Source organism: Sycon ciliatum, chromosome 4, assembly GCF_964019385.1.
Source record: "Sycon ciliatum chromosome 4, ocSycCili1.1, whole genome shotgun sequence".
Classification (NCBI taxonomy): Eukaryota; Metazoa; Porifera; class Calcarea; order Leucosolenida; family Sycettidae; genus Sycon; species Sycon ciliatum.
Genome location: NC_088646.1, coordinates 7676984 through 7688478, shown reverse-complemented (window position 1 = coordinate 7688478; position 11495 = coordinate 7676984). Strand labels below are relative to the sequence as shown.

General features: G+C 48.4%; 1 protein-coding gene across 1 annotated transcript; it reads left to right on the top strand.

The window, feature by feature from the left end:
• Positions 1-3447: 3447 nt before the first annotated feature.
• On the top strand, positions 3448-4738 carry LOC135813603 (DNA-directed RNA polymerase III subunit RPC6-like). The gene has a single exon (XM_065326684.1). The coding sequence runs from the start codon at positions 3559-3561 to the stop codon at positions 4516-4518; it is 960 nt and encodes a 319-aa protein (XP_065182756.1). The 5' UTR covers positions 3448-3558; the 3' UTR covers positions 4519-4738.
• The last annotated feature ends 6757 nt before the right edge of the window (positions 4739-11495 follow it).

Below are 11495 nucleotides of genomic sequence, written 5' to 3'. Positions count from 1 at the left end.
GACTGGGCCTTGTAAACTGCCTGCAGCATCACGTGACTCTACATCATACTCTACAGATATACATTGTACAGTATATGAAACCAGATCATGCGGCCGGTAACGTTGTAAGACGTTCACCCAAGCTGGTTCCTCGGCTCAGAACATGCCATGCTGGTACCTCGGCTCAGAACATGCCAGGCTGGTACCTCGGCTCAGAACATGCCAGGCTGGTACCTCGGCTCAGAACATGCCAGGCTGGTTCCTCGGCTCAGAACATGCCAGGCTGGTTCCTCGGCTCAGAACATGCCAGGCTGGTACCTCGGCTCAGAACATGCCAGGCTGGTACCTCGGCTCAGAACATGCCAGGCTGGTTCCTCGGCTCAGAACATGCCAGGCTGGTTCCTCGGCTCAGAACATGCCAGGCTGGTACCTCGGCTCAGAACATGCCAGGCTGGTTCCTCGGCTCAGAACATGCCAGGCTGGTTCCTCGGCTCAGAACATGCCAGGCTGGTTCCTCGGCTCAGAACATGCCAGGCTGGTTCCTCGGCTCAGAACATGCCAGGCTGGTTCCTCGGCTCAGAACATGCCAGGCTGGTTCCTCGGCTCAGAACATGCCAGGCTGGTTCCTCGGCTCAGAACATGCCAGGCTGGTACCTCGGCTCAGAACATGCCAGGCTGGTTCCTCGGCTCAGAACATGCCAGGCTGGTTCCTCGGCTCAGAACATGCCAGGCTGGTTCCTCGGCTCAGAACATGCCAGGCTGGTTCCTCGGCTCAGAACATGCCAGGCTGGTTCCTCGGCTCAGAACATGCCAGGCTGGTTCCTCGGCTCAGAACATGCCAGGCTGGTTCCTCGGCTCAGAACATGCCAGGCTGGTTCCTCGGCTCAGAACATGCCAGGCTGGTTCCTCGGCTCAGAACATGCCAGGCTGGTTCCTCGGCTCAGAACATGCCAGGCTGGTTCCTCGGCTCAGAACATGCCAGGCTGGTTCCTCGGCTCAGAACATGCCAGGCTGGTTCCTCGGCTCAGAACATGCCAGGCTGGTTCCTCGGCTCAGAACATGCCAGGCTGGTTCCTCGGCTCAGAACATGCCAGGCTGGTTCCTCGGCTCAGAACATGCCAGGCTGGTTCCTCGGCTCAGAACATGCCAGGCTGGTTCCTCGGCTCAGAACATGCCAGGCTGGTTCCTCGGCTCAGAACATGCCAGGCTGGTTCCTCGGCTCAGAACATGCCAGGCTGGTTCCTCGGCTCAGAACATGCCAGGCTGGTTCCTCGGCTCAGAACATGCCAGGCTGGTTCCTCGGCTCAGAACATGCCAGGCTGGTTCCTCGGCTCAGAACATGCCAGGCTGGTTCCTCGGCTCAGAACATGCCAGGCTGGTTCCTCGGCTCAGAACATGCCAGGCTGGTTCCTCGGCTCAGAACATGCCAGGCTGGTACCGGCCATAGACTCACGATACGGTTACTAAGTCATAGTCAGGGCCGACGTCGGACACGTCGGACACGCTACGGTCACTACCGTGCAGGCCCGGCGGAACCGGTCCAGTTCATCGGCCAACTTTTTGGCCACCAGCGTGTATTTATTGCTAAGGAGGTCATGTATCCTTCACTTCCGATATGATATCGTACACAAAGTAACGTGACCGCACCACAGGCTTTGCCCCATGAATCAATCAAAAGCACTGGTTTGGGCTCTAAACTTCGAAAAATTTCGGCGTAACCACAATCCCAACAAGCCAGCTCAGTAAACTGCACCTCATGCTCAGATGGATGACCACCGTACCACCCTAACTTACCTTCTGACGCCTCTGGAAGTTTAAAAAATTAATCATATGAACCGATGCCAAACAGTTAAAGATTGCCGAGTGAAGAGTCAAAGGCTTTATGAAATCCTGGACTTTTATGATAGGGGAGTCATTGCAGATACAATCATGACATCATAAGTTCGCCCGCGCGCTGCTGGCCCGCGGCTGCTGCTGAATGTTTGATTGTTTGTGTTGAAATGGATCATGACAGTTTGACTGAGCTGGACTGGTACTTCCAGAAAGAACCTACATTGTGCAGGTACAGTACTACTGCGGCACTGCTACAGCTAACTACTAGTATTTACTTACAAGCCTGTTCAGCTATTACAACTACAGCAAAGGCAAGTAGGAATGCGGTTGTCTGATGATCGCCTCATGCGTGAAACTCTGAGTTCCATCCTCCTAGATATCCGCTACTTGTGACACAACACGACAACAACAACAGTGCAGTGTACATACAATACAAATTTATTACAGTGTCATGATTGTGTACAAACAAGTCATGCATATGCATGAGTGATGATCATGACGTCAGTATCAGGGACTCCTGGCCTGGGCCAGTCCTGTCCTGGGACTCCTGGCCTGTCACTGGAGTCTGTGACTCTACTCTCTAGCTAGCTGTGCATGTGGCCGTGGCTAAGGCCTAGTATCTAGTAAGGGTGGCCACATCATGCGAATTATTTTGTGCAAAATTGAAATTCAAAAAGCGAAAAAAACGGTCAAAATGTTTTAAGAAAATTCAAAAAATCCCCCAAAATGCAGAAAAAATTCGATCCGCTGCCATGGTTTTTACAGTACTCGTACCCAACATTTCCAAAAAATGAAAAAAAAAAAAAAAAAAAAAACCACAAACTGCTTATCATGTGTGTCTGTACTGCTGTGTGCTTCCAAATTTGGGGGATGGGTGTCAAAAGGTCAAAGGTCAAAGGTGTGTGTATTTGAAAGTACTGTTTTCACATGTCAAACTTGGTAATATATTGAGCAGCACATGTACTCTCCAGATGTGACAGCTAGGCAAAGCCCGATTTTGCCAGGGAAACTTCGATATTTTGCCGCAAAATTTTGCTCGCTCATCGTCGATATTTTGCTTTCATTTTGCCAGGTCACTCGATATTTTGCTCCCTTTTTGCTCCAATGCAAGGCCAAATTTGGGTCACGTGTAGGAAAACTGACCGAAAGTGGGTCACGTGTTGGCAAAAATGAGAAAAAATGAGTCACGTGTTCGCAAAATGTACGAAAATGAGTCACATGCACCGTATAAGTGTAAAATCTCCCAATTTCCAGCGAACATACCGATATTTTGCTCCATTTTGCCAGCAAATTCTCTCGTCAAAATTCTTCGATATTTTGCCAGCAGAATTGCTAGCAAAATCGGGCTATGTCTAGTGACAGCACTGTCGTTCTCCAAAAACGGCCAAAATTTAATCCTGATGAGGCCAAAATTCAAAAAAAATTCAAAGTGCGAAAATCCAACCAAAATTCAGAAATAATTGAAAACATTTTGTGGACAAGCCTAGCCGGCTAGCCGTGGCCCGGCCCGTACCGGCCGTGGTCGTGGTGGTCGGGTGACATGACGACGATGACGTCTACCTTCGCGTCGTACATCTCGTGCATGTGCATGTGATCGTATAATTATATTTTTTTGAAAAACTCAAGATGCGAAAAAGTGCCAAATCCATTTTTTAGACACATTCATTGGAAGTTTAGTTGAGTTGTACTACGTGTTCTCCTTCTTCTAGTCCCTTGGTATCGACGTGAAAGATGTAACAGGGAGTGATGGCTGTAGCGGAGGTTGTTATAAAGCAAGAAGCGGCCGAGGTGTTGGACTTGGAAGTTCGGATTTTGGAATTATGCCAGCGCAGTGGTGAGGTCAGCCATGATCTTATACGTCGAGAATTGCCCCAGCATGTGGAGGCTGCTCGTCTGGCCACGGCCATCAATCGCCTTTTATCCACTGGAAGACTGGAAGTGTTGAAGCAGGGCGATGTGTTGTTTTACCGGACGAAAAACACGGAGGTGCTTGGCAGCCTGCAAGGTGCTGACAATGAGGAGAAACTAGTTTACCAGATTGTTGAGCAGGCTCAGACGAAGGGCATTTGGACACGAGACATTAGGCAACAGAGTGGCCTGAACGAAACACAGCTGAAGAAAGTGCTGAAAACGCTAGAGAGCAAGAAGATCATCAAGCAGTTGAAGAGTGTCGGGAATCAAAAGAAGAAAGTTTACATGCTCTTCAACTTGGAGCCAGATCAGTCAGTGACAGGAGGACCATGGTTCACTGATCAGGACTTTGAGTCAGAGTTTGTGGATGTGCTAATGCAGCAGTGTCTGAAATTTCTGCAGAGCAGAGCCAGTACGCTGGCGCCGGCAGCAGCGTTTGGTGGTGTTGCAGTCGGCGATCTGGATCCAATCGCCCGGCGTAGTGCAGCGCTGACAAACTCTAGTGACGTGTGGGAGTTTATAAACCGGCTTGGCGTCAGTAAAGTAAAGCTGACTGTTGAGCATATCGAGATGCTACTCGGCGCGCTGATCTACGACGGCAAAGTGGAGCGCGAGGTGACCAGCGGCATGGACGGAAAGCCGGTCGTGCTGTACCGCGCGCGCTCCTCGACGCTTGCGCCCACCGGTCTCATGTGCACTCCGTGTGCTGCTTGCCCGCTGGTGTTCAACTGCTGCGAAGGCAGTGCCGTGTCGCCTTCAACATGTGTCTATATGAAGGAATGGCTCGATTGGTAGTGTGGTATATGTGAGATGTGTTTTCGCCATTATATATCTGTTGTAAATATGTAAAGATGCACAGAATGATTGTACATAAAAGTCTACTTTCAAGATAAACATTCGTTTGCGTGTGTTGTGTCAGCATTATAGTTCTTCATTTTCAACCATTATCATTTGGATCTTTACTTTTTTAACGGTTTTTAACCAAAGCCCCTGGGAAGTGTATTATATAACCACATCATTGTTGCTGCAACTGTGGCAATCATGTGTGTGTTGTGTCTGTGTCTGTGTGTGGGTGTCTGTGTCTGTGTATGGGTGCGGGTGTGTGGGTGGGTGGGTGTCTGTGTGTGGGTGCGGGTGGGTGTTTGGGTGGGTGTGGGTGAAGTGCACAGTGATCACAGTTTTACGATGATGTGGCTCCTGTGCACTGTCACTCACCATGATCTGGACTCACTAGCATGGGACTTGATAAGCTGCTCAAGTCGCTGGGGCTTGACCTTGAGCACGACTGAGAAGGCGATGGCTGTGGACGATAATGCTCAAAGTGATGTCCATCTGAAATCTGGCGAGGAGATGGAGCGGCGCCCATCTGGAGTCTTGCGGGGAGATGGAGCGGCGCCAATCTGGAGTCTTGCGGGGATATAGAGCAAGTGCAGGACCCAGGCGCGTGCCCCGTATGGGTTCCTGGGTGCCCGGAACCCCCCTTTTTTAGCTCAAAATGCAGGATTTTGCTTAACTTTTTGAAATTTTTCCCGGGGGGAGGTCCCCGGAATCCCCCCCTTGAAGGGCACCGGCGCACGCGCCTGGGACCGGTTTCACTTACCCTGGTCAGCGGTTTACTGGATGGTTAGATGGACACGCTACCCCAGTACGGTATTGACCGTACCACTCGTTGTCCCAGCTACCCCGTGAATCAAGAAAAAGGCAGTGGTGATGTGATGTTGGGCTATACATTTAGAAATTTTCAGCGGAGCCACCCCTCCCCCAAGAGTAAGTTGTACTTCAGATGGCTGACCTTACCCGCACTGTTAAATACCCTACCGGTAAATCCCTTCTGACGCCCCTGGTGGTTAGGTAATGGTACAATTGGGAAAGGCACCATACGCTTTTAGTAGGGTGCAGCAGTCTACTTTTCAATGCCAATGCCTCTCCAAAAGTCTCCATATCCATGAGGACTGGAGATGGGTGTACAAACACCCGTTGTGCTCACTACATCTACGTCGTTCTACAATACATCGCCAGAACCTGAGCAGTGAACCGGGGACAGGGTAGGCTACGGCTCGACGCTTTCCACCATGCATGCAACCGTGCCATCCTGGGTAGATCCCGCTTCACACAATGTCAATGGCAGATGTGCCAGGTTCACCATGATCACCAGCATGGCGGAGATAGCAGACCAGGTCAGACTTCCTGGAAACCATGGTGATCTGCTGCTGTACCATCATCATTCTTCCCTCGGTCATTGACTCAGTCATTTTGCCAGGATGGACTCCAATCGCCTCACCAGGCGCTAGGCAAGTGCTTTTTGGGGAGCTCTGTCTTCGCATTCCAGACATGGCCCCAGAAGGAGACAGCGTGCTGGGTTTTGCTACAAAGCACTGACCTGGCCAAGACAGCCATCACGGAGGAAGAGCCGCGGTACTGCGCTGCGCAGAACGAGGCATGTAGTGGAGGCAAATGCCATAGCACCCTCGTCCTCCTGCAGTGGCAAGCTTCCCAATGATGTAGTTGCGGGTGGACCAACTTCACCAAGTGCCATGCTGTGAGCCTGTGACTCCCTGTTTATACCTATTGCTCTGCTCACGTGCGAGCATCGCACTCCGGCATGGCGGTGGCCGTTCAAGGTGTGCGCGTGTGCGCATGTGTGTGTGTGCGTGTGTATGTGCATGTGAACAATCATTCACAGGATTAGGTGAGACGCGTTCTACCGACACCCCAGAGGTTAGATCGCTAGGAACCATTGGAGATATACTGGCCCTTCCCAGATTTCCTGAAAAGAGATTCGTTGACAGTTTTCATTCTTACATTGTTCAAGTATGCTCAGTCCTTCGCCCAAATTTCCATTAGAACCTTTTTTCTAATCTGGTAACCCCGTTTTACTGGCAAATCACTGTGGTCCACTGGTATTATTATTAAGTTTTTGATAGGGCAATCCCCACAGGCCTAAGGCCTTTTGACAGGGTATGACGCGGCAGAATCGTCGAATTCTAGAGGGAGTTTCGGGTTGCCGCTAGTAGGACTTTTCGAGGAATTTCACTTTCCTGAAAAGATGGTCTTTCGGCACTGCAACAAAAATAAAAAAATGGAGTTTTCTCGAAACTCCAGAGGCTCGTCCGGGGGCAGGCCTAGCGATCTCACTGGCCCATTGCGCGCCATCTTCCTGGCCCCTCCACCCATCTGCTGTACACTGCCTCCCCATCGCCTCTGTCCGCGCTTTCATGCTCACACCTGCCTGTTGCCCGCCACCCTCCCGGTACTTCTACTGTCGCGCCTTGGCCCGCGCCAACTTTCTCCCCATACCTTACACCAGATTTAGCGCTAAATTTGTTTATGCTTGTGGCCCTGTGTGTTTATAAGCATACTGTTGCCGTGTTGGGTAGATTCGAGTATCAGTTGTGTGATGATTGACTAGCGGCATGAAACTCAGAGTTACAACCAACCTGAACGTGCTCCGCTGAGTCTGCTATGTCACCATGATGTAAACCGGTTTATCACGGTACTCTTGGTGACATCAAGAGGTTTTGTATCTGCTTGTAAGAGGCTGATACATACATGGATTGTACAAACTGATAAAGCACTAGAAGTCTCGACAATAGTCATATTGCCGACTCCTCTAGCTAATGGGTCACCACTAACTGTTATTGGTCGAAGACTCTACTTCAGTCAGAAGATGGCGAAAACCTGATACGTCCAGGAGGAACGACGAGACTACTTGTATTGAGTCGCAGCGCGGTAACCAATAACAGTTGGTTAGTGGTTACCCATTATTGTCGAGACTTCTAGTGCTTTATCAGTTTATGTTTTAAGTGACGTGTAAGTGGAGTTTTATAAAAGTGGTCTGGATGAGATGCTGCAGAGACTGACTGCTGTGCAGTCGGGATAATCTTAGCTTTGAGTTGATCTGAACAGCCACACGCCTCTAACTGAGTTCGCGTCCAAATCAGTACATGCCCAGTGGAATTGGTCGAGATAGCGGAAATGGGATGCCTTTATAATAGTTCGCAGCCTTCGTCTCAACTCTATAGCAGTGTGTATAAACTTTAATAATAATATATAGCCTAAGCCTGTAGTCATCGTCCTACCAACACCTTGGTCCTCTTGAAGTCGATGGCACTTGAAAGATGAGACTTTGCAGTGTACACAAAACACGAGGAATCTGGTTCAATCTGGAATTTTAAAAGTTATTTCCGTATCCAAAAAGCCACCATTACTAAAAGTACAGACACTTGCAAGACAGCGGAACTCTTGGACGAGGTGTCAGGTCGATGCGGTCGATGTTGGTCGTCAACAGCGATGGCGGGCTGAGTGATGGTATAGTAACATTTTCATGGTTGGTGGCAGATCACCATTGTATTATTATTATAATTATAAATAATGCCGGCAGAAGAATTGGTAGAATTCGGTACTTTTTCTGGTAAGTTTCATACATGTTTGGTATGTGGATAAAGAAATGGAGCAGAATTTGAGGAATTGCCTGCCATAAGGTTGTATGGTTCTGCCAATTAATTTCACTGCTTTTCGAGCATTAATCCGCCAATGCCTACACACGCGCGCCCGCGCGCGATCGCTAGACGCACATTTACAAACCCAACTGGAACGCACGTCTTCCTTCCTTAGTAACTGCATCACATTCTTTATCGCGGAGTGAACTGCATTACAATGCATGATGGTCACCAGGTGGTTCTGCACACGATAATTAAGGCTACGAAACGGCGGTCGCGTCGCAGTAGGAGAGGAAAGATTTCGGACCAACCGCACCGTTCAATTCAAGTGTTCAATCCTGTCTCCTGGTTTTGAGTAAGTCTCTCCCCTAAGCCTGCTTTGTGATGTGTGCGTGCATTCTGACCTGCTGCCAGTTGCTTTACTCTCCACGCTTAGCGGCTTACATGTACTATTCACAGTGTTTGCTAAATCAGCTGTGCGCCGCATGTTTGTCTCTAGTCGAAATACTATTATAGGAATGTGTAAGACAACAGTAACACCATCAGGTCCAGCTATTCCAAGTATTTGCTTGCTACATGAGGTGATGACGAGCGTGCAGGCATATCACAGCTGAGGGGTACCGGGTAGTGAGGACCGAGGCGTGGTCCTCCTTTCAAGATCGCGAATAATTATGTTGATGCTGAAATATTGGCGGAAGTATAATATACTGTATCAGATTCTATAGTACATGTGCTTTTTTGCTTTTTTTCTGGAACAATACAGCCTCTTGTACGAGCAAGAACAAAGTAATACAGCTACAGTAGCTTGTGTTGAAGAAGAAGAACTTGACCTGCATGTACGTGTACATAATCATTGCAAACTGGTACAACAATGATAGTCTACTGGTATCATGATGTACATTATCAAGTACTCTTGACATTATCTGATTATAGATCATCATAAAATTAGGTATTCACTGGTAAAAGTAGGTATTGATCATTGTACAGTGTGTATTTGTGGTTACTCAGCTTACTGTAGTACATGTATAATACTACATTATGTATTACTATTAGAGCTGCACTGGACACTGATCTGTGCCACAGTCGGATGCATGAGCGTGTCACATTTAATTCGAGCGTGTCACACACACAGGCCCAATAGTGCAATACCGGCGAGTATTGTTGAAACTCCTGCGACGTAGAACAACACGCCGTGATGACCGCCGGGTTCACTGATTGCATTTTACACCTTGCTGTTGCTTTTACTGATTCTCTTTTGAATGGCATTTGAAGGATGCGATCATCCAGCCGCGCAAAATATGCCATCACCGGCATCGGTTCATCGGACAGATTGACAGGCTCTAGTCTAGGCGTTGGGATATGTCTAGCTAGTATGGTCCTGGTCTCGACCCGAATACCGAGTATGTATTGTAGATTGAGTATGTATTGTATGTATTCTTTATTTTACTTCGCTAAGTCAAACGGGTTGCCCATGAAGGGTGTGTGTGTGTTGGGGGGGGGGGGGGGGGGTGACATTACATACCGGTAATAATTATCTGTCGTAATCAAAATTTAATGTGTCAGGACTCAGTAGGGAGGGATAAAAGAGCAGAAGAACAGCAGAAGGCTAAAGTAGGCAAGGTGTATCACCGTTGTGTAAGTATGTACTCTAAGTGGGTAAGGGCATCCTATGAAAGCACTAGTGCTAACAGTTATCACAGTATGGGTGGCGAGACACTCTACTAGTACTCACGGTACCGTAGTCGGCCAGGCATTAGGCAGGAATGCAATTGTCATACATCGCAGCAATACGGAGGGCAGTTTAAACTTAGGGAGCCACGAGACGGTCCGCACATCTTCCGGTAGCAAGTTCCACAAAACAGCACTGTAGAAACTTACTTTCTCAGCTTGGAACGCGACACCGTTCGGCGAACTCCATATCACTGACTGGACAATACTGTCTTGTGCATAGTGTACAGTAACAGGAAGGTCACAGAATGGGTCCAGGCTCCTAGTATGGAGCAGAAAGAGCCTGAAAAATCAGCGATGAATCACAATTGACGACCAACCTCTGTCCAACGAAAACCGTACAAGATTACCGAAGCACTGGGGCAGAGTCGGTCCGACATCAAACTGTCAGATCGACCTCACCCACTACGACACTTCCAACCAGGGAGTGGTAAGGTACTAGCTCAGTATTTTACTATTCCCTGCTTCCAACCATGCTTTGAGTGGCGAGCGTCCCGTAAAACAGCCTTGGCTCAGTACAGTGACTGTTTTATCGGACACCCACCACTGAAAGCACAGTTCATGTCCGGACAACCGTTGTACTAGTATTTCGTTTGTTTCCTTTCATTTTACTGAGTCTGTATAGTGTATGGCTTCGAAGCTTTGCTTGCGACGTTCCTTCACCATTCATGGCACACAGGGCCTACTAGTACAGTATTGTACGTCGGCCAGGCATCTGGTCACTTGGTAGTCCACCCCAAGATCACGAAACAGGTGGAAGCACCGCGCCTGGTGACAGTGGTGTGCCAACTGGGATCAGACTCTACTGTATACACTACTTTTATTATTATTATTTTATTATTTAATAAATTTTTGATAGGGCAATCCCCACAGGCCTAAGGCCTTTTGACAGGCTAAAAAATGAAGAACAGAATTACGGAAGGTATGCAGACTTTAAGAACGGGTTATTCACAACGCCAATACTGGCAATAGCGTGAAACCATGAAGTAAGAACCATAGCAAAAAGACAACCCAAATTCGGAAATAAATAGAACACTGAAAAGATTGAACACAAAAGCTTGACAAGAAATCGTTACCTATGCTAGTACTGAACTAGACTACAGACCAGGGTCGACCGGTCCGGAGTAGTAAAATACCTGCACAGACTGTCTCTACTCGACTCGATCGTACGTCTACGTCGTGGTAAATCTTATCTACAATTTTTTTGCAGATACAATATGACTATGGTATTAGATAAACCTTGTTTTAGTTCACACATGTTGTTGGTTTGACAGCATGAAACAAGGTGGAGGACACCGACAGTGGTCCGTGTCCGTGTAACCAACGTGTAGCCGGGGTGTTCCGACGTGGTGAAGCCTGAAGGCCTACCCATGGCCGCGTCGAGACATCACCAACCTCGTCTACAGAGAGCACCTTCTCACGACAGTGTCATGGTGGTGACAGCAATTGTTGTCAGCTGACGAGCTGAGAGAGGGACGCCATGGGCAGAAGTTGGAAGAACAGAAGATTAATTTTAAGAAAAGCAATCCAGGTTGAAATAGCTACTATTTTTATGACTATCAGGACGACATCCAGGAGCGATCACAGAATACACGACTGACGTTA